Source organism: Giraffa tippelskirchi, chromosome 7 (genome assembly GCF_054371585.1).
Source record: "Giraffa tippelskirchi isolate mGirTip1 chromosome 7, T2T-mGirTip1v1.2.pri, whole genome shotgun sequence".
Classification (NCBI taxonomy): domain Eukaryota; kingdom Metazoa; phylum Chordata; class Mammalia; order Artiodactyla; family Giraffidae; genus Giraffa; species Giraffa tippelskirchi.
This window is the reverse complement of record NC_137281.1, coordinates 37,110,511-37,131,877: the sequence shown is the minus strand read 5'-3', so window position 1 is coordinate 37,131,877 and position 21,367 is coordinate 37,110,511. Positions and strand designations below refer to the sequence as shown.

At 49.1% G+C, this 21,367-nt stretch overlaps 2 protein-coding genes, 1 long non-coding RNA gene and 1 pseudogene across 5 annotated transcripts in view; 1 reads left to right on the top strand and 3 right to left on the bottom strand.

Moving 5' to 3' along the window:
- Positions 1-10,406, top strand: part of LOC145513703 (liver carboxylesterase-like) — a 28,950-nt gene extending 18,544 nt beyond the window's left edge. For both annotated transcript variants that reach the window (XM_081510706.1, XM_081510704.1), the window contains exons 8-14: positions 199-237; positions 1,867-2,007; positions 3,853-3,933; positions 4,295-4,442; positions 8,357-8,488; positions 9,703-9,775; positions 10,048-10,406. In XM_081510706.1, coding sequence (XP_081366832.1) covers positions 199-237; positions 1,867-2,007; positions 3,853-3,933; positions 4,295-4,442; positions 8,357-8,488; positions 9,703-9,775; positions 10,048-10,231 — 798 coding nt within the window. In that variant the 3' untranslated portion in view covers positions 10,232-10,406. The remainder of the gene's footprint in view (positions 1-198; positions 238-1,866; positions 2,008-3,852; positions 3,934-4,294; positions 4,443-8,356; positions 8,489-9,702; positions 9,776-10,047) is intronic.
- LOC145513706 (uncharacterized) lies at positions 1,058-3,785 on the bottom strand. Its single transcript, XR_014059704.1, has 2 exons — positions 2,953-3,785; positions 1,058-1,385 (listed from the first exon to the last, which is right to left on the bottom strand). It is a non-coding gene; the product is annotated as an uncharacterized LOC145513706 (long non-coding RNA).
- Positions 10,407-12,758: 2,352 nt separating the features above from the next.
- On the bottom strand, positions 12,759-14,238 carry LOC145513699 (metallothionein-1A-like; annotated as a pseudogene).
- A 3,939-nt stretch (positions 14,239-18,177) lies between these two features.
- Positions 18,178-21,140, bottom strand: LOC145513691 (metallothionein-1A). Of its 2 annotated transcripts, XM_081510688.1 has the most exons (4): positions 20,767-20,797; positions 19,873-20,415; positions 19,125-19,190; positions 18,178-18,407 (listed from the first exon to the last, which is right to left on the bottom strand). In XM_081510688.1, exons 2-4 carry the CDS (start codon positions 19,898-19,900, stop codon positions 18,316-18,318), a joined length of 186 nt encoding a protein of 61 aa, XP_081366814.1. In that variant the 5' UTR covers positions 19,901-20,415; positions 20,767-20,797; the 3' UTR covers positions 18,178-18,315. The 2 variants fall into 2 exon arrangements, with proteins under 2 accessions (XP_081366814.1, XP_081366813.1); XM_081510687.1 differs by having other exon boundaries at positions 19,873-21,140.
- Between the last annotated feature and the right edge of the window lie 227 nt (positions 21,141-21,367).

Here is a 21,367-nt window from a genome sequence, read left to right as displayed (position 1 = left end):
AGTCCTCTGCAGAGCCCCCTCCCCGTCCCACACCCGCACCCTCTGCTTGTCCCCAGGGGCGGGGGTCCTGCCCGCTTCCTTTCAGCCCAGCTGGGAAGGCGCCAGGAGGGAGCACTTGGTATCTTTGGGCACAGCTCACAGAGGTCAGCTTCCTCCCAGGAAGCCTCCTCACCACAACCTCTGTCTTTGTCTTCACAGAACTTTTTCACCCTTGATTTATATGGAGACCCTAGAGAGGTAAGGACTTTTGGTTTCTTGATTACACATTTTAAGTCTTGACACCTTAAGCTTCAGTTAATGATTAGGAAAGAATGAAAGAATTCTTCGTGTGGAATCCTAGTAAATCCTAGTGTTTGTAGTGCAGACACCCAGAGAGGGGCTGTGTCCTCCTGGGTCTCACAGCTAGGACGACCATATAATGGGACCAGAACCTGTTCCCCGCCCCCCAGGCCAGTGCTCTCCGTCATCAACTCTCTGTCCCTGTCCCCAGCCAGCCTCTAGTCTTGTATATATTCCTAAAAACTCCCTGTTGGAAGAAGGTGGATGAGAAACCTCCACTGCGGGGAGTGGAGATGACTGGGTAAGGGGCTCTTCAGAAGCCTTCATGAGGAGCCCGGATCGTCTCCTGGGGGGCTTCAGGGTTAAAGGCTTCAGGGTTGTGACTGCCTGTGCAAGTCACACTGTTTCCAGATCTGTGGGGAAAGGAGCCATGAATCTCAGTCCTCAGGACACCACTCCCCTCCCAGCCATGCAGGAAACTCCAACAGAAGCCTCCCCGGGCTGAAAAACATTGAGCCCTTGTTGACTGGTGTTTTATTATCAATAAATATTACATATAACAAACTATCTGTAAGAAATGTTTATTACATAAGCTATCTTTAAACAGAAACATTTACAGAACAAGGTTGAAATAATGTGACGAAAGGCTCTCAGGAACCTGATCCCTTATTTCGCCAGGGCAGCGACTCAGCCTTCACTAAATCAGAGTCATGGTGACTTTATAGAACATAAGTATCACGAATAATGAAAATGCTGCCAAATCAAGAGGGGGTCCTGCTGCTGGCCAATTACGACCTTTAATCAGAATGCTCACAATCTGGGGAGATGGTGGACTCAGTGTCCTTCCAAAACCCACCAAGTTTCTGTTTGGCCATGAAACTTTTTAAGGAGCAACAGAGAAGTCATCTCAGTTCATCCCTGAGATGGGGGGTCCAGAGTGGTCACCATCCCTGTTTGCCTGCAGGCTCGTGTACAGGTTGTAGACTCCTCCTGATCTTCCTCTGGGTGTTATCTTGTTCTTATATTTGGGAGATGCCAGATGGGTCAGCTAGGGAAGAGGTCCGATCATCTGTGAATTTCTTATCCTTCATTTCTGCTTCTTTGATCTATGGGAAGAACCAACAAGTTGGGCAGGGCATTGGGTGATTAAAAGGTCTGAAAGGTGTGCTTGGGCTGAAGATGAGTAGAGCATTGGGAGGCCTGGTTCAAAAGTTAGTTATCTTATAGCTTTGCTAAAGTGACAAAAAAAGGGTGGGCTTCCTTGTGAGGCTGGTGTCCTGTAAGAGATGCTTACAAGAACTGACTGTAGATGGAGAGTTGCATAGGGATATATTAATGTATGCTTTTCAAATAAATACACATTATATTATATATTTTTATACAAATTTGAGTGACGATTTGCCCCCATCACCTGACTACTGCTTTCTCCTGGTCAGAGTTCTGCCCTCTGGGGTCCACAGACTTAGCCCTGAGCGTGTGGCAACCGGCCACGAGCACATGCTGGTTGTGAGCTCCAGCAGGTGGAGACAGGGATGCGGGTGTGACCTGAAAGGGGAAGCACAAACAATACTCTGCCCTCTTCCCCAGAACCATCCTTTCCTGACCACTGTGGTTGACGGAGTGCTGCTGCCAAAGATGCCAGAGGAGATGCTGGCTGAAAAGAACTTCAACACCATTCCCTACATCATTGGGATCAACAAGCAAGAGTCTGGCTGGCTTCTGCCACTGGTGAGAAAGCGCAGCCCTCGTAGACTTGTCTCCCCTGCCCGTCACATCACCCTCCCATCTCTGGTCACGTCACCCGTCATGTCTCTGGTCACAGGACCCTTCCTTCTGCAGACCCCTCTCTGGGACCAGGGCAGCTGTCCCATTCATACACAAGTTGACATTTCCATGGAAACCGTCTCTGATTGTCCACACTGTCATCTGGGAGATGTAGCCCTGGGGACCCACATCCCCACACACTCTGTGATTGTCCTCCCATCCATGAAACCTGAAATGTTGGTTCCAGGAGGGCTGATGGAGATCATCATTGGGCAGACGAAAAACCCGAGGCTTGGAAAGGGCAAGGGGCTCGGGAGCTCTGGAGAATGGGGTCTGGGACCTGCAGCCTCTCTCCTCGGGCTTGGTGCTTTCATGCTTTCTCCATAAATCCACCCCACCCCGCATCCATGCTGTCGGTCACCTCACTGGAAAGAGTCAAAGGAGCCTGCATCTCCCTGGGTTACAACTGACTTCAAAAGTTAGGAAGTACTTTCCCTTCTGCCAAAGATAAACAAGCCGGACCCTAGGTGAAGTGGTAACAGATTTGGTTCAGTTACACCCCTGCTCTAGGAAAAAGATCCATCGTGAACTGAACCCAATCCCTGAAATGAAAGCCTGGATCTGTTAGCTGGCATTTATCGGCAGAAGAAACAAACTTCTGTCTTTATGACAGGAGGCAGTGGTGTAAGTAGAATCAAGGGCCCCACTGAAGTTAGGCTTTATCATCTCACAGGGACTGGAGGAGAGGGCAAGAATTATCCCCTGAATGTTTGTTGTTCATAGAGATGGCTCTCAGATCCTTGAGCAAACAGTTTGTGGTGGAAGAGTTACATCTAAAGGGGCAAAGAAAAGTTTTATAATGAGAAGGTTTCTAAAGTAACTGCTCGAAGAGGGGTTTCATGGACCTACCTGCCCATCACCAGATTTTGGCTGAAACAAACAGTAAAATCTCCTGGCAGCCCACAGCTCTTTAATGGGGCCTGCGGTCATCCTAGGGACATGGCCTTAAGATTTCTGCAGCTGTCCTGGAGTTTAGTCAAGTATCTTAGGACAGAGTTTTGATGGAGTTGTTATGTGCAGAGTTCTGTGGTTCTTCAGCATGATTTCAGAGGTTTTACCAAAGGACCGAAGTCATAATGGCAGGATTTGGAGCTTTCTCAGTTACCTGACACGGCGGGGTATTTGTGGGGCTGTGTCACTGCCCCAGAGCCTTCCACTTCAACGCTAGACTGGCTGAGACCTTCCCTTTCTGTCTTAATGACCACTGTGGGGACTCTAAGCCTGTGTGTGTGTGTGTGTGTGTGTGTGTGTCTGTGTGTCTGTGTGTGTGTATATGTATGTATGTATATGCTTCCCTGGTGGTTCAGTAGTAAAGAATCTGTCTTCCAAGCATGAGATGTGGGTTCAATCTCTGGGTCAGAAAGATTCCCCTGGAATAGGAAATGGCAACCCACTCCAGTATTCTGGAAAATCACATGGACAGAGGAGACTGGAAGGGCCATGGGGTCATGAAGAGTCAGACACGACCTAGAGACTGAGCCTGCACACGTGCATCTGTGTGTGTGTGTGAACACACACTCAAAGACTGAGACAGCTTCTGTTAACAATTACATTATTCTCTTTGCAGTCCTTGATCTCTGGATATGAAAGTCCATTTGATTCATTGATTTTACCCAACTCATCTAAGACCCAAGCCCATCAAGAATGACAAAGTGACCTTCAGCCCACATTAGTTTGGTCTCTTGGTCACTTTGGTTTTTCCTGCCATTACCTGATGATTTCACAATTGCTTAACCTTTATTTTAACAGCTCATGAGGTATCCACTCTCTGAAGACAAGCTGGACCAGAAGATGGCCACATCACTCATGTGGCAGTCCTACCCCATCCTGGTAAGAGTCCTGGAATCAAGGGAACTCAGAGGTGTGAAGTTACAGCATGGCTTCTAAAGTGAAAATAAGGAAGTTGTTCACCTGTTCAGTGATTGCTTATTGCAATAGAGTTTTTCAGGTGGCAAAGGACTGATTAAAAGTGGTTATCTCATGCCAGTTTAGAGAGATGACTTAAGTTTATTTTGTGATTGTCAGAGGGTTTTACAAAAAATAACCTAAATTAGATTTTGTTTATGTGCATGAAAAGCTACAGTTTTGTTTCCATGGCTTAAATGGTTTTGTCTGCACGGATAATTCATAAGTCTGGCCTCTATTTTGTATTTAATTTTAACAGTGGTCACCTTCACTTGATCTATTTCAGAGCATTCCTGAGGAACTGGCTCCAGTGGCCATTGACAAGTATTTAGGAGGGATAGATGACCCTGTCAAAAAGAAAGACCTGTTCCTGGACTTGATAGCAGATGTAATGTTTGGTGTCCCATCTGTGAATGTGGCCCATCGCCACAGAGGTGAGTTCCTCACATTGAACAGGAGGGGGTCACCACCACGCCACCATCACTGACTCCTGCCCAGACCTCGGCACCAACACAGAGGTGGAAACTGCTGAGGGTCATCCATCCAGAACTGATTGCATTTGGGGCACTGTCCTATCTTGGTTTCCACCAGAAGCAGACTCTGAGAAAAGGATCTAAATGCAGGTAGTGTATTTGGGGGTGATCCCAGATAACACTGGTAGAGGAGTGGAGAAGAGACATGAATGGAGAAGGACGTCAGGCTACACTGTGCTGTTGAGCGAGTGTCCACCATGGACACCTGGAGCTGGGGAGCTCTGGGAATCAGCAGAAGACGTGGCTCAGGGTTTGCCTGAGTGAGTGGCGAGAGAGCCGGGGTATTTGTCCTCCAAATTCCATGAGTCATCGGTTGAAGGCTGTTCCCCAGGGCAGTTAATTCCCTGGTGCTTTGACCTGCTGCACACGTGGGCAGAGTGGTCTCTGGCTGCCGAAGACCTCAGGCAAAGAGCTGCAGATGCAGGAGGTAGAACTCAGGCCAGTGTGCCGGGAAGGAGGGGACATGGGGAAGCACCAACAGCCTCTGCCCAGGGGCCCTCACCTGAGTTACAGTAGTCTGTGGGGCCACAGGGCACATACTGGAAGTTTTATCTTAGAAGCCTTCCAAGGTCAGAGCTAGCTGCAAACTAGTTTATTAGCCAGTGGAGCTGGGGATAGCATGAGGCCAAGCGTCGGATCAGGAGTGTTGTCTGGGGGACTTCGCTAATGGTCTGTGGGTAAGACTCTGTGCTTCCAGGGCAGAGTGCAGGGGTTTGAGCCTTGATCAGGGAACTAATAGCCCACATGCTGCACGGTGCAGCCAAAAAAAAAAAGGAGTGTTGTCTGGGACCAAGAAAGTGCATAGGACTTTGCAAAATGCAAAGGAAGAGTAGGAGCAGATGGTCTGGTAAATGTCAATGTTTGTGGCCAACTTAAATTTATCCCAGTGTGTGCTGTGTCTGCCACAGGACCTTCCAACGTTGACCCAAGTCTGTGTGTGGGGTGTGAGGTCAGGGATGGATCAGCCCACCTGGAGAAGAAGTGTTCCTTTTGGGTACCTTTTGAGTTCCTCACAGGACCTTTCCTTTCCTGGAGCCCTCATTCACCTTGTCTGCAAGCCAGGAGATGGCGCTTTGGTCCAGACCTCTCTGCCTAACCATTGGAGACTTTATAAGCAAATAAAATGTAGCTACAGCTGACATATTCTGTCACCAAACATTCAGTAATTTGGAGGTGCCAGCTACCACTTCCTCCTTCCTAAGGTCCTGATGACCAGCCAGGGGCTGCCCAGAGTCAAATCTTTCATGTACTTGGTCTTGCCTCTTGCTGTGTGTCTGATTTGTAGTATTGCCCTGTGCATCCATGCCGCTCCCAGCCATGCTAGGCTTGAGTTTTCTTTTATCTGACTTCTCCTGACTTTGTTTCTTTTCTTTCTTTTACACTTTTTATTTCGTATTGGAGTATAGCCGATTAACCATATTGTGATTGTTTCAGATGGACAGCAGAGAGACTCAGTCATATATATACATGACATGTCATGACTTTGAATTCAGGGACTTATTGCCAGCACTTCCTGGAGTTTATCAATGTTATGTTTTCATTGTTGTATTTCTCTCAATCTCTTTTTGATTAAAAAAGTGTTTGTCTAAGAAAAAAAAAGCATTTTCTGAATATGAAATTAATCTTACCATTGTAGAAATTTTTAAAATAAGGGAACATATGCAGATGCAACTATGTATCACTCATAATTCCTTCACCTAAAGTATCAGCTATAAAGTTTTAACATATTTTCTTTTATTAATCTTTCCATGTCTTATGTATAATTTTAAAATTAATTATTATGTTATGTTGTTCACGGAACACTGTATTGTAGGCATTTCCTCGCTGTCAGTGCTGATTCATGGAAAATCTCAATTATTTCATGGCTTGATGGATTAGATTTCCTTCAGTGTCCCTGTCCTAGTGGTTATTTAGCCAAGCTGCTAGTTTTGATGCTACACACAACATCGTACTCAGCCTCATGTGCATATATCTTTAGCCAAGTCTGAAATCATTTTCTTGGGGTTGGTTTTTAGGAGTGAAACTGTTAAGCTGGGCTATAGAAGCAGTTTAATGCCTTTAACACAGCATGTAACCTGCGCCCTCTGCCGTTGAAGTGTGGAGTCTTAACTACTTGACCTCCAGGGAAGTCCCCAGAGTTCCTAACACTTCTGAGTGGCAGAGGCAAGAGTAAACCCTCGTCACAACAATTGCTGCTTGACCCTGAAGCAGCTGTTTAGCACGTGGATTATGGAACCATGGAAGAATTGTTTCCTCCAAACAACACCTCTTGCTAAACCAAGGCTGACATGATGGGGTGGAAGACGGAGGCAACTAAATTATTCTACATCCTCCTGTCGCGGTGGTGTATATTTTTACACCATGGAGTGTACAAATATTCAATAATATAAAGAGATTATTATAGTCATTACAAAACTATATATCCAATAATACCCTTATTTTTTATACATAATGCTAAAATATTAGCAGAGGTTTCTCTGAGCAGTGTGATTATAAGTGATCATTTTGTTCATTTTCCTTTTTTCTGCATTTTCCAAATGTGATAGTGTCACAAAGCAGGGATAAGTTATGATATTCCACACCAGTCTGCCTTGGGGCCTGACCCTTCCCTAGTAGAGTCACTAGCTGTGGCATAACAATCAATGCAAAGCACAGAGCTCCCCAGGTACGGGACCCACGAGTTAGCCCTGAAGGAGCAAAATGGGCATCTCTGCTGAAGCATCAGCAGACAAAGTAATATCTTCTTGGGGCTTTGAGAGGGGGTGGAGAGAGGGGAGAGGGGAGGGGATGAGAGAGGCCAGGAGAGAGGGACTGTCCCCTTCCTCAGCCCCTTCACCCTTCTGCCACTGCTGCACACTCCCCGGGCCATGCAGGAAGCAAGACATGTGAGAAGACAGACACAAAGGAAATGCTGGATTGAGGTTTCCTGAGACATGGGCAATAATTGTCCTCTTTCTGCATAGGTTTGTGTTTCAATATCTGCACTTTCAGGCCAGCAACTTGAATTTCCTTGAATTTGCTTCACTGAGTAGGTGAGAAAAACACTGGAAATGCTCAAAAATAGGCAGAATCGAAGGCACCTGTTGTGCTGCAGGTATTCTCCACAGGAATGAAAAGTAACCGGCTCTCCATGAAATGTGGGCTTCCCAGGTGGTGCTAGTGGTAAAGAATCAAGAGACATAAGAGATACTGGTTCAATCCCTGGCTCAGGAAGATCCCTTGGAGAAGGACATGGCAACCCACTCCAGTATTATTGCCTAGAGAATCCCATGGACAGAGAAGCCTGGCGAGCTATAGTCCATAGGGTGGCAAAGAGTCAGACCAGACTGAAATGTCTTAGCACACATATATCAGTGAAATGTAGTAGTATTTCTGTGTACATAAGCTGTATGTATCTAGATGTTCTAGGGTGTGAATGCATGGGTAGGCAAAGACATTTACATGTATTGACCCAATGCCTCTATAATGATAGTTATTTTGAATCAATTTCCTCAAAGTTTCAACATTTATTCATTCATTCAATAAATACATGGCTCAAATCTAGTTCTACCTTCACCACTAACACACTCTTAAGTCATAGAATTTTCCCCAAACTCCTTCTCTGCTGTGCTAATAACCAGGGACTTCCTGCAGGGACACACAGCATCTGGCACACAGTTGGTTCTCACAGTGGGCAGCTGCTAATAACATTGTTGTTGTTCACTCAGGACCAGGTGTGCCACCAATTTCCTGATTGCTCACGCCCTCTCAAGACCTTGATACCATGCAGGTGTGCGTCTGCTGAAATGAACTGTGTATGAATACATGTCTTACAGATGCTGGAGCCCCAACCTACATGTATGAGTTTCATTATCGCCCAAGCTTCTCATCAGAGCTGAAACCAAAGACGGTGATAGGAGACCACGGGGATGAGCTCTTCTCTGTCTTCGGGGCTCCATTTCTGAAAGGTAAGGGCCCTTTGATGACTATAAGCTTGGAGTTAGAAGATCGGGGTTCAAGTTTTGATTTGGTGACCTTGGTCCAGTTCCTCCTTCTCTCCAGGTCTTACTTTCACCAAAACAGTGTTGAAGGACAGACTCCCAACCTTTTTTTGGTTCTAATGTACATGATGGAAAAGGCGTATCCTTGTGCCTTCATCCATGGTCACTCTAAGAATCCAAACCTGGGCATCAGCAGGTCAAGCTTAAAGTGTGCTTGAATAACCCCAGATCTTCTTAAAATGCAGGGTCACGCACAGGGCCCTGCTCAGGGCTAGAGGGCCACCACTCACTCCGAACTCATAAGAGCACATGAGAATGTGAGTGAGAGTAAGGTTAGAACTGCTGCTAACCTAGAACAAGGACTAATGTGTGTGTGGCTGTATATACAACCATCCATCTAAAGCTCATATCTTTTTAAATTAAATATACTTAAATTATAATATTTTAAGGAATACCACTCACAAATGTCTGTAAGATCTTTAATGTCTTCACCATCAGCAGTTATAGACAGCTTGTGTGTGACACACCCCAGGGCTGTGCCTCTGAACACTTCCTAATGGATGACTATTTGAGGATCTTGCAGCTTGGTTATTTTTCAGATTCTGTGAAAACATGTGTAGATCAAGGAAAGTGAGAAAAGACCCAAAGGAGAGCATCCTGGGAGGTGGGGTCAGTCTAGCAGAAACCCTGGGGTGTGTCCCTGAAACGTTGAAGGGGGAAGGGCAGCCTGGTGGGCACAGTAGACAAGGCAGTCAGCTTATGGATCAACCCCAGCCCTTCACTGAGCCCTGGTGGCTCAGATGGTAAAGAATCCACCTGCAATGCGGAAGACCAGGGTTCAGTCCCTGGGTTGGGAAGATCCCCTGGAGAAGGGAACGGCAACCCCGACCAGTATTCTTGCCTGGAAAATTCCATGGACAGAGGAGCCTGGCGGGGGGTACAGTCCATGAGGGTCGCAAAGAATCCGACACGACTGAGTGACTTGCACTGAGTCCAGTGTTGGTAGGTGACAGTCAAGCTTAGAGTGTGCTTGAGTCACCCAAGATCTTCTTACAATGCAGGTTTTGACTCAGTAGGTCTGGAGTAAGGGCTCCATTTCTGAATTTCTAACAAGTTCTCAAGGGCTGCTATTGCCCAGGAACCACACTTTGAGTAGCAATGGCTTTGTCTCCTCCCCACAGATGGTGCCTCAGAAGAGGAGATCAATCTCAGCAAGATGGTGATGAAATACTGGGCCAACTTTGCTCGGAATGGGTGAGCTGCTAGCAGAGAAGGAGCGGGGTTGGGAAGGGAAAAGGGACAGTGTGTGGGGAGCTTCCAACGTGTGATGGTCAAACGCCCCGCCCTGTGACCTCTGACATGAGAGCTCCCTGTGATGGACTGGCTGCCCAAGACATAGTCAGCCTCCTGTCTCTGGAGGCATCTGAGCCTTTGGCAGAAATGAAGCCAGGGGGTCCCTGACAATCTCAGAGGGTTGTTGGGACCACGTTGTTGCTTAGGTGAATTTCTATTTGATTCTGTTTCAGGGACCCCAATGGGGAGGGGCTTCCCCATTGGCCGGTATATGATCATAAAGAAGGGTACCTTCAGATTGGCGTCAACACTCAGGTATCCAAGAAGCTGAAAGACAAGGAAGTGGCTTTCTGGAATAAGCTTCTGTCCGGGGAGGCGGCAAAGAAGGCACCACAGTTAAAACATGTTGAGCTGTGAATGGGAGGCTCGACTGGGTCCCCAGATGGAGGTTACTCTAGAAGTGTTTATGGCCCAAAGAGGCGTCTTATTGTGGAGACTGAGGAATTATCAGATGGGAGTGGCAGAGGTCAGGGAGGGGGAGTTTCTGTTTCTGTGGCCTCAATTTGGAAATAAATGTTCTTTTGGAGACCAAGTCAATGTCTTTGTCTTGAGCTGGAGTAAATCATCCTCATTAGTGAGAGAAGGATGAAGACAGTGGGCTCCATTAGCAGGAAGGTGCTCTGGCTGTTCTGGGTTGACATCTGAGCATGCAGAGTGGAGCAGGCTGGGCCCTGGGAGGTGCTGAGGGGGACGCTGCATCTGCTCCATGCCTCTGGGCCATCCACAACTCCAGTGAGAGGATGTGGGGGACCAGAGTGCCGTGTCCCCCTCCTCCATGTGCAGCTGCCTGTAGAGATGGAGGCGACACAGAGGATGTCCCTGGGGTGGGAAAGAGGGGGACTGGGCATGGCGACACTGTGGCATGGCTGCCTGGCCCTTACTGGCCCTCCCACAGGTCTGCAATTCTTTCTTCCACTTACGTATTGTCCTTCCAGGCCCCTCCCTGGGGCCATCTCTTCCAACAACTCATATGAACCCTTTCTGAGGCCTGGACCACGTCAGGTCCAAGCAGTGACCACCTTGGAGTGAGTGCCTGAAGTGTCACCTGAAAACTGTCTTTTCCAGATTCCCTGGGGTGATTTCTGGCTTCTCCTGGGCTGTAGAAATTTCTAACTAATGCCATTCCCACCTTATCAGAAAGAAAAAATGAATCATCTTCAAAGTCCTGACTTTTTCCGACTGTTTCAGAGAGGCTACAAAGCAAACCATTACCCTGAAGTGTCAGGGAAGACAGGTACTGTGGAGGAGATATGGGCATGAATGCTGGCTGACCGTCTGCCAACAGGTGAAAGATGGAGTCACTGCATGTGTGAGTAGAATGAGTCTAAAATGTGAATCAACTGCAAAAGGCCAACGGTGGGCGACTATGGGAGTATAAAATCCTCAGGAGCACGGGCCCATGGAGGAGTTTACTCTCATTGCAGGCCTTCTCCCTGGACCTCTATAAGGGACCCATGAGAAATGCTGGTAACAGATAGTAGTTGTTGTTATTCTTATGTTGCTAAGTCGTGTCCGACTCTTCTCGACTTCATGGACTGTAAATGGTCAGGCTTCTCTGTCCACGGGATTCTCCAGGCAAGAATACTGGAGTGAGTTGCCATTTCATTCTCCAGAGGAGCTTCCTAACCCAGGGATAGAACACATGTCTCCTGCATTGGCAGGCAGGTTCTTTACCATTCAGCCACTACAGAATCCCTTTCTCTTCGATTGAACATCAAATAGCAATTCCCTCCAGAAAACACCAGGGGGCGGAACACCTGGAATCGATTCCATTCGCTCCGCACACGCTGCTCCCTAGTAAATACCACCAGGCTCTCCTGCTGCTGAATAAACATCAGCACGCAGAGGAAAACATGAAATCCTTCGTTTGGAACCAAGTGTCAGGTACACTCACCCTTCCTTAACAATGGCTAGGAAATTCGCTCCTATCCAAGTGAGTATGTGGATTTCCACTAGCCAAGGGCTAGCTTTGAGGGAAGGGCAGCTTTCAGCCTGACCTAGGGAGGAACTTGCAAATATTCAGAGTCAAGCCACTGCAAGGACCTGTCAGGGCTCCTGTCAGCAGCACTAGGAAAACCAAAACCGATGTTCCCTGTGAGGAGGAGGGGAGCAGAGCCACACCAGGCACGTGTGGTCCACACAACGGGGCAGTGGTGAAGCGTATCCAGAATAGGTGCACACCTTCAGTGAGTATACGTGCAGCTTATAAAAGTTTCTAATGCTAGTAATTTGTTCTTCACATATTTAGGTGAATGTATGTGTTGAAGGGAAAAATGGGTTTGATATATTTTGTTTCAAAAAAACTTTTAGAAATCCTTTTATTGACCAAAGTTTAAAACTGTGGTGTAAAAAAAAAAAAAAAATTTTTTTTTCCATGGTGTTTTAGAAGCCAGCCCTGTGTAGATGTCAAGCAAGAGGTGTGTTGGATTTCATCCCCTCCAAGTAGTTTTCCAGGCTCTCACCAAAACTGAGTTTGCGGGGATTCCCAGAGAAGGAAAAGGAGGAATTGAAAACTTTCTCTGCAAACCATACTCTTAACATCAATAGAGTGAAACCTGCCTTTGTCTGATGCCCTAATCATCTGGACGATGCTTTCATTTTGAGCTTAGAAGCTGAAGATATTAGAGGTGACCACAATGAATAGGGGTGTGAAGGGACTACTATCTGGTCCAGAACCCAGGTCTCTGGGCTTCTGGTCCAGTTCATCACCCCAGTCCTCATGGATATGAAGTTTCTGTGTCCAAGACAAACAAAGGAAAACAGGGCCAGAATAAAGTCAACAACTTTTATTACCACTCAGGTATTTCATAGAAACAGGAATGTGGCATCGAGTCAGGTTGTATGAAAAAGAATAAACTGCAGGTTTGTCCTGGTTGCTCTATGGACACCTGGGGCAGGGTCTCCCTTACATCAGGCGCAGCAGCTGAACTTGTCCGAGGCCCCTTTGCAGACATAGCCCTGGGCACACTTGGCACAGCCCACAGGGCTGCAGGAGCATCAGCCTGGGGAAGCAACGGCAAGGTAGTCAGAGCACACGTTATCGAGCAACCCTTCCCACCAGCAGGCCTGACACAAGCTGTCCTGATGCCCAGATCCAGAGTTTCATGGAGTCTGCTGTCCTGAGATCATTGCTGTTGGTTACCAGGTTAAGCTTTCCTGCCCCATGTTTGCCCAGGACAGGGTATAGGGCCTCAGAGAGACAGTGACCAGGGCCTTTGGGGACAAGAGAAAGCCAGTTCCCAGAGCCATCACTTAAAAAAGAATGTCCTCCAGGTCAAGGTGGAGGTGCTTCACAGAGCACCTCCCAGTGGGAATAGGGATGGTCTGGGCTGCTTCTACAGGAAAGGGCAGGACCAAGTCAGTGAAGCCACACATGGTCACTAGCTCATGTCCCTAAGGTGCTTCAGTCCATGAGAGGATTCAGAAACCTGAATCAGGAGGCAGGAGAACTAGGTGTAGTGAAGTGTCGGAGTTTGTTTGGTTGGGACCGTCCGGGCCTCCATTTCCCCGTTCCCTAGTGAGAGCTTGATGCTCAGTCATCTCTGAGGTGATTTCAGCTGATTCAGAATCAGTTCCCGGTGAGGCAGGTGCCAGGAAGTGCAGTCAGTGTCCTGCTCCTGGCTGCTGAGCTCTGGGTCCCTCCTAGGACTCAGATCAGCCCCCAAGTTTCCAGAGGAGGCCCTGCACTCTTCTCTTCTTGGAGGAGGGGCATCTGCAGGCTTTGCAGGTGCAGGAGCCAGTGCAGATACAAGAGGCGCTAGCCAGGAAGGGAAAGGCCAGTGGTGAGCAGGGGGAAGGAGGAGCCACCGCAGCCATCAGCAGGGCCCTCCCCCTGCTTCTGGGTCAGGACCAGCCCTGGGAGAGCCCCCCTCCACTCAGGCAGATGGAGAAGCCCCAGCTCCTCTCTTTGGGTCCCAGGAAATTAGATCCCCTTACCAGGGAAGGCCCCAGGCTCCAGACCCAGCCCAGGTTGACCGGGGCTGGGGGCCAAGTCTATGTCCTGAACCCCAAGAGGCACCATGTCCCCTCCTGCCATCAAAACCTGGCAGCTCCAAGCCTTTCTCATAGAACTGGGTCCTGGTCTTGCTGTCCCCTGACCCCCTGGGTGAGGAGAAGAAGGACAGTGTGGGGCCTCGGTGCCCTCAAATTTAGAATAGAGGCCAAGGGAGCCTGAAATGCTCTCAGGAGCCTGGCTGGGAAGACATTCCAGGACCAGTAAGTGACAGGGGTCCCCCTGCGATCAAACTCCACACACTCCCTTCTGGAACCCTAGGGATCCTCTATCCTGTGCCTGGGAAGCAGGCATCAGTAGGGCTCAAATCCAGGGGTCCCTCACCAGTGGGGCAGGAGCACTTGGGGTCCATCAGGAGGAAAGGCGAGGTCCAATGTCCAAAGCAGTGGTGAAGCAGACCCACTGGTCGGGTGGGAGGCCTTGGAGCCCAGAGCCCGTCCCGTGTTCGGAGGGGAGGGGCCCGCGGGCAGAGGCCCCGCCCCCCTGCGCCCGCCCCGCCCCCAGCGCCCGGGCTGGAGCCGAGGGGCCGTGTGCTGAGCGGTAAGCGGTGTCCCAGCCTCCCCGGCCGCCCGCCCCATGTTCCCCACGTGAGCAGCCACCTGTTCCCGGGAGTCTAGGAACAGGGCTCCTGTGTCCTCGCTGCTTCCCTGCCACAGACCCGGCGCCGCCGGCCTCTGGGTCGCGAACCACCCCCGCCTCCCGCTCGCTCGTGTCCCACTTGGCGGAGGCCGGGGAGTGGTGCCCCAGACCCAAGGTGGAGGTGACCCTCGCCACCATTTCCCCTTCCCCGGGGTCCCCAGGCATGGCCTGTCTCGGTCCCCACCACGGTCCTTTCGCTGCGGTTTTCCTGTAACGTCTCCTGTAACAGCCCCGCGACCCACATTTCCTTAGGCCGCTGGTCCTCACTTCCGTTTTCCTTTCCTGAGGAGACAATGGCGCGTTTCTCCAGGCGCTCCTTTGCCTCAGTTTTCCAGCGGCTTCCCTCAACTGTAACGGAGCCTCTGCACTCCAGGATGGAGGTTCCCTCTAGGATGCCCCCCGCAGGGACATAAGCAGACCTGGCATTCAATAAGAAAGACCAGTGGGTATTACCCTGTCAATATTGCTGACAATTTCCTGACAATTACACACCTTGGAAATTGTGCCAAGCCTTGTTAATTACTTTTGCTCTTTGAATTCTCACAGTAACCCCAAAGGGAAATACTAGTTACGGCTGCCTTTCTCAAAGGCAAAACTGCACACGGTACAAAGAGGCTACTCAGGCAGGCTCACAGTGCTGGGAAGTTATTCCCTTCTGGTTTTTTGTCATTTCCGAATTGAAAGGGAAAGTCAGTGAGAAAACCTCCCTTTGAGCCAGAGGTGTCTTCAGCAGTTCTCAATATGTAAGGCTCAATCCTGGGAGTGACACATGAGAAAAAAAAGGGATGTATATATGAGTTTTTGACTCCGGTCTTACTCACCGTTTCAGTAGTGGTCATTTTTCATATAATGAAATTTTCATATAACTTTATTTTTCATATGATATACCCAAGAAAATACAAATCATTGAAAAGAAAATAGTAAGGAAATCCTGAGGCAGGTGACAGCAGAAACGGCAGGATCCTTCTGTATCTGATAGGAGGACCCAGACTGTCTTGCTCATGGCCTTCTATCTCTAGGGTCAATGCCTCTTTTCCTGAATGGAGGGTAACCCTCTCAGGGGAACTGGTCACATGCTCACAGGGTTGATGTGGACAACACAGAACCCAGAGCTAAGCCTCCTGTCCTCGCTTGATTCTCTGAAAGGAGGAAAATGGTTCTTATGCTAATAATCACAGTAAATAAATAGGTGATATTATAGATACTAAGTGCCAAACATATTTTAAGTCTTCCCATGTATTACATTCTTTCATCCTGAGAGCCAGACACTATTATTTTGCCCTTTAGAGCAGAAGAAACTTAGGCACAGAGAGGTTATGTGACCAAGTGACACAGGTTGGACTGACTCTTGCAGGCTGACTGCAGCCTCCTACCCTCACCCCCTACCAGGCACCATGTCATCCCAGGACAGGTGAGGACATGAACACCTGGCACAGAAGCAGCAGTGGGAAAGCACTGACGTGGCTGTTACAACCCTGTATGTCACTGTATACACGGTGAGCTCTCTGGCTTCATCCTCCCATCTCTCCAACCAGGAGCACAACTGGTCGGTCTCTGAGCACCCTTGCAGCTCTGAATAAGGAGAGGCAGGATCAGCATCTAGCAGCATCATAATCAACACAGCATGGCAAGACCAGGAGGTGAGACATTACTTTAGGTTCAAATCTCTGACTGTGGACTGTGTGACTTTAGGCAAGTTGTTTTACCTCTTTGTAACTAGCAGTCACTCCAGACCGTGCAGGTTCACTGAGTTTGCTCAAATGGTGGTACAGTGACTTATTCTGTGGGGCTTTTTGGAGGACATGCACAGGCCCTGTGGGCACTGGATAAGCAAGGTTCCTATCCGTCTCTGGCCTCACCCTAAGCATGGTTGCAAACCCATAAGCCTTTCTCCAAGCGCTTATTGGAAGCTGCATTAATGTCAGTGTGGATGTAGAGATCAAAATGGACACCATTTGGGAAGCCTGTGCTTGGAACCAAGCCACTGTCTCATTTATTCCCCCACATTGAAATATCATCTTTTAAATTAATTATTTATTTATATTTGGCTGTGCTGGGTCTTCCTTGCGGTGCTCGGGCTTTCTCTAGTTCGTGGACTTCTCATTGCGGTGGCTCCTCATTGGGGAGCACAGGCTCTAGCGTGCAGGCTCATCACTTGTGGCACACAACTGATAGGAGGCTTAGATGCTCCATGGCACGTGGGATCTTCCTGGATCAAGGATCCAACCTGTGTCTTCTGGATTGGCAGGTGGATTCTTTACCCCTGAACCACCAGGTAAGTCTTTTTATCTTTTTTATAGGAAGGAGGAAATGGAATCCCAGAGTATCAATAACTTGCCTCCGTCAGGAAGTGGCAAGGTGACTGTTAGCAGGGATGGCTGACCCCCCATACCCATGCACTCAGCACAGGCTGGCTCTTCACACTGGGCACATGTAGGCAATCTGCATCCTGAGTTCTAAATCACAAGACCCACCTTTCTCTTGAACATCAAATAGTAATTCCCTCCGGCGACCGCTCCCTCCAGCAACCTCCAGGGAGTGGGACACCTTGAATGGATTACCATTCACTCAGCACATGGGAACCTGGCAGGCTAGTCCATCAGATGGCAGAGTCAGACAGGACTGAAGCGACTTAGCACACATGCATGGCAGCACACACTGCTCCCTATTAAACACCACCGGGCCCTTCAAACTGCAGGATAGCCATCACGTGCCGAGGAAGACATGAAGTCCTCTATCTGGTACCAAGTCTCAGGTACACTTGCTTTTGCTGGGAAAAAGATGGGAAATTCCCTCTAAATTTAAATTAGTTTGTGGGTTTCAAGTAGCAAAGGGCTAAATTTTAAGGAAGGGTGGATTTCAGCCTGACTTAGGGAGGAATTTTCAAAGATTCAGAGCCAGGTCAGCACAGGGAGCTCTCAGGAAAAACAGTTGTCTTGTCACTGGAACTGGCCAAGCCAAGACTGATTTTCCCTCTGGGGGTGCCAAGCCCAACATCTCAGGCGTGTTTGCTCACAAAGTGGGGCATTTGTAAAGTGTTTCTAGGGCTCATGAACGCCTTCAATGAACATATAAAAATCACAAACTTTTTAAAGTTATCATCTTCATATATTAATGTTGCTTATTATGTGTTGAATCCTAAAGTTGGTTTTACATACTGTAGATTTTAACAATTTTTTAGTAATTCATTTTTTATTTTTCAAAATAAAAGTGTGGTAGAAAATAAAAACAGGTCATTTTAGTGTTTTAGAAGCAAGCTGAAACATGGAAATCAAACAAGAGGAGCGTTAAATAGCATCCCTTGTAAGTACTTTTGAAGATTCACATCACCAAGGACTGAGGTTGTCACAAATCCCCACAGAATTTAATAAAAACTGAAGCTTCTGAGCCATCAATACTCACAGTGAGAATAGAGGGGAACCAGTACCTGCCCGATGTCGTTGTGTCATGTGGACAACGTTTTCCTTTTGAACTGAGAAACCAAAGCTCTGAGAGGTAGCCTGCCCTGCTATGACCCTCAGTGTGTTAGGGGCTAATATTTGGTCCAGAGCCCACATCTCTGCACTTCTGGTCCGTTCCCCACCCCCACCCCCAGTCCTCATAGGCATGAAGACTCATTGTCTGGGACAAACAAAAGAAAACAGAGCCAGAATAAAATCAACAACTTTACTAGAAATCACATGTCTCATAGAAAAAGGAAATGTAGCACCAGTTTAGGTTGTATGAAAAAAATAAAATATAAATTTGTCATGATTGCTCTATTGACAACTAGGGCAGGCTCTCCTGAGTATCACGCGCAGCAGCTGCACTTGGCTGAGGCCCCTTTGCAGACACAGCCCTGGGCACACTTGGCACAGCCCACAGGGCAGCAGGAGCAGCAGCCTGGGGAAGAAAGGAGAGAGTGAAAGTCAGAGAGATATTACACGAAAACTCCTTTCCCAACAGCAGACCTGCCACAGGCTCTTCCTCCAGGCCTAGAGGATTCTGACTTCAGGATAGAGAGCTGTCTTAAGAAGTTTGCTCTGTGACAAAAGGAAAAGGCTGCCCTGCTTCATGTGAGTACCGTATAGGGCCTTGGAGAGACAGTGACAGGGCCTCGGGACCACGGGAAGGCCACCCCCAGAAGCATCCAATGAAGTGAGAAAATTCAGGGTCAGAGAGGAGGCAGACTAGTTATAGAGCTGGTCCCAGGAAGACCAGGTATGCTCTGGGCTGCATCTGCAGCAAAGGATGTGGTTCAGAGAAGCTACACATGGCCACCAAGTTCAGTATGAAGTACTCAGGACACTGGAGGGTGCACAAAGTGGCATCAGAGAAAGGAGACCTGGGTTCTAGTCCCCGATCCATCCTTGACACTATTATGTGACTTCTATGAGCTCAGTTTACCAGTTTACCTTTTGAGAATGAGAGGTTGGGACTGAACAATCTTTATAGCTTGTATGGATCTCAATCTGTTTCAGTGCTGGGGGTAGGGGGTGGGGGGCGGGCACAGGACATGTAGGGAAGTGTAGTCAGTGTCCTGCCCCTGCCTGCTGAGCTCTGGGTCCCTCCTCGGGCTCAGCCCAGACCCCAGGTTCCCAGAGGAGGGCCCACACTCACTCTTCTTGCAGGAGGGACATCTGCAGGCCTTGCAGGTGCAGGAGCCAGCACAGCTGCAGGAGCCACCTGCCAGGAAGGGAAAGGCCAGCAGTGAGCAGGGGGGAGGAGGAGCCACCACAGCCATCAGCCGGGCCCTCCCCATCCTTTTGGGTCAAGACCAGCGCTGGAGCTCCCAGTCCACTCAGGCAGATAGAGAAGCCTCAGCTCCTCTCTTCCGGTCCCAGGAAAGTAAGTCCCCTCCTGATTTACTCCCCAGGGAAGGCCCCAGGCTCTAGACCCAGCCCAGGGTGACTGGGGGTGGGGGCCAGGTCTATGTGCTGGAGCCCAAGAGGCACCACGTCCCCACCTCCCATCAAGGCCTGGCAGCTCCAAGTCCTCATTGCAGCACTGGGTCCCAGTCGAGCTGTCCCCTGACCAGGTGGGCGAGGACAAGGATGGGCTGGAACCTCAGTACATTCAGTTGAATAAGAAGTAGGAATTTCCCCGGTGATTAAGACTCCCCGCTGCCATTGCAGGGAGGCATGGGTTCCATCCCTGGTCGGGGAACTAAGATACAACAAACAAACCAAAAAAAGGGGGGGCAAAGGGAGATAAACGTTCTCATGATCCTGACTAGGTAAAACCATTGGTCCAATGACAGGAGTCCCCTTGAGCACAAACTCCACATCCTCCCTTCTCTAGCTGCCGGGACCTTCTGTCCTACGCCTGGAAGCGCGCATCCTAGGGCTCAATGCCAGGGGACCCTTACCTGTGGGGCAGGAGCAGTTCGGGTCCATTTGGAGGAAAGGCGAGGTCCGAGGTCCACAGCAAGTGGCAAAGCAGATCCACTGGTCCGGGGGGAGGCGTGTTGGAGCCCAGGGGCCGAGCGCTATTATACCCACAGGGGGAGAGCCGGGCGCAGAGGGTCTGCCCCCGCCTGCACCCGCGCCGACCGCTGCGCCCGGGCCGGGTGGTGAGCACTACGCGCGGCCGAGCGCAAGATTCCCGGAACGTGGCTGGGTCAGTGCGCACCGAAACGCCTCCCTCCCCCTCCTCGCCCCCAACGCGGAGGGACTTTGTCCCAAGCGACAAGTAGCGCCCAGCCCTCCTACCTGCCCCTTCCCAGTTTTCCACGATGTGGGCAGCCATCGGTGTTCCCGACGTTTACAGGAACCCAGCCCGAGTCCTCGCAGTCTTCCCCGCCCCCGCAACTCTTGTCTTTGCTTTCACCCTTTCCCGGAACCCATGGGCAACCCGAGCCTCGTGCTCACATCCCAGGCTTGGCTGGAGCCCGTGTGTCGTGTGCAGAGACCTGGGATGGATGTGAGCTTCACCACCAGTCCCCCGAACTCCGCTTCCCTAATGTTTCTTCCCACAGCCCCCACCGTGGACTTTGAACAGGGTTTCTCTAAAGTTTCTCCTGTAACGGCCCAGCAGCGAACTCAGCCTTCTTGTCTCCCAGCCTTCCTTACATTCTCCACGACTGAATAGATGAATGGAGACGTTTGCCCAGGGAATCCACTGCCTAGCCAGCCCACCCCTCTCCAGAATGGAGGTTCCCTAATTATATGATGCCCCCTTGTAAGTGATAGGCAGACCTGGCATTCAATAACGAAGTAAGACAGTGGGTATTTCCCTTTGAGTAGTCCTGACAGTTACATACCTTGTTTCATCACTTTTCCTCTTTGAGTTCTAACAGCTAAAGGGAAATACTACTTGGGAGCTTGTTTCCCAAAGGCAAAAAAGTACATCCAGTACAAGGACGCTACTAACCCAAGGTCACAGTGCTGGGATGTGGTGCCTCAAATGCTATTCCTCTCTCTGTTTAAGGAAAAGAGTCAGTGGTGAAGCTTCCCTGTGGCCCAGAGGTATGTGTTCAGCACTTCTCTACTGCATTAGTTCAATCATGGGTGCCGAAGTGCTATGAAAGGAATACATATATGTCTTAGTGGCTACCATCAATGTCTAGAAGTAAATTGATCTTCATATTCATAGCACTGAAGAGTTTGCTTTTCATGTAAATAAATTTATATGTATATAAAATGTTTAGTAAAATCTTGGTGCAGGTGACAGCAGATGGCAGAATCCTTCAGTATTTTGTTAGGAGAACTTGGACTGTCTTGCTGATGGCTTGATATCCCTAGTGCCAGCCCCTTTTTGTTGGGAGAAGGGCATAACCCTCTTAGGGAAACTAGTCATCCGCTCCCATGTTTGATGAGAACAAGAGAGAACACTCAGCTAGCACACCAGCTCCAGCTTATTGG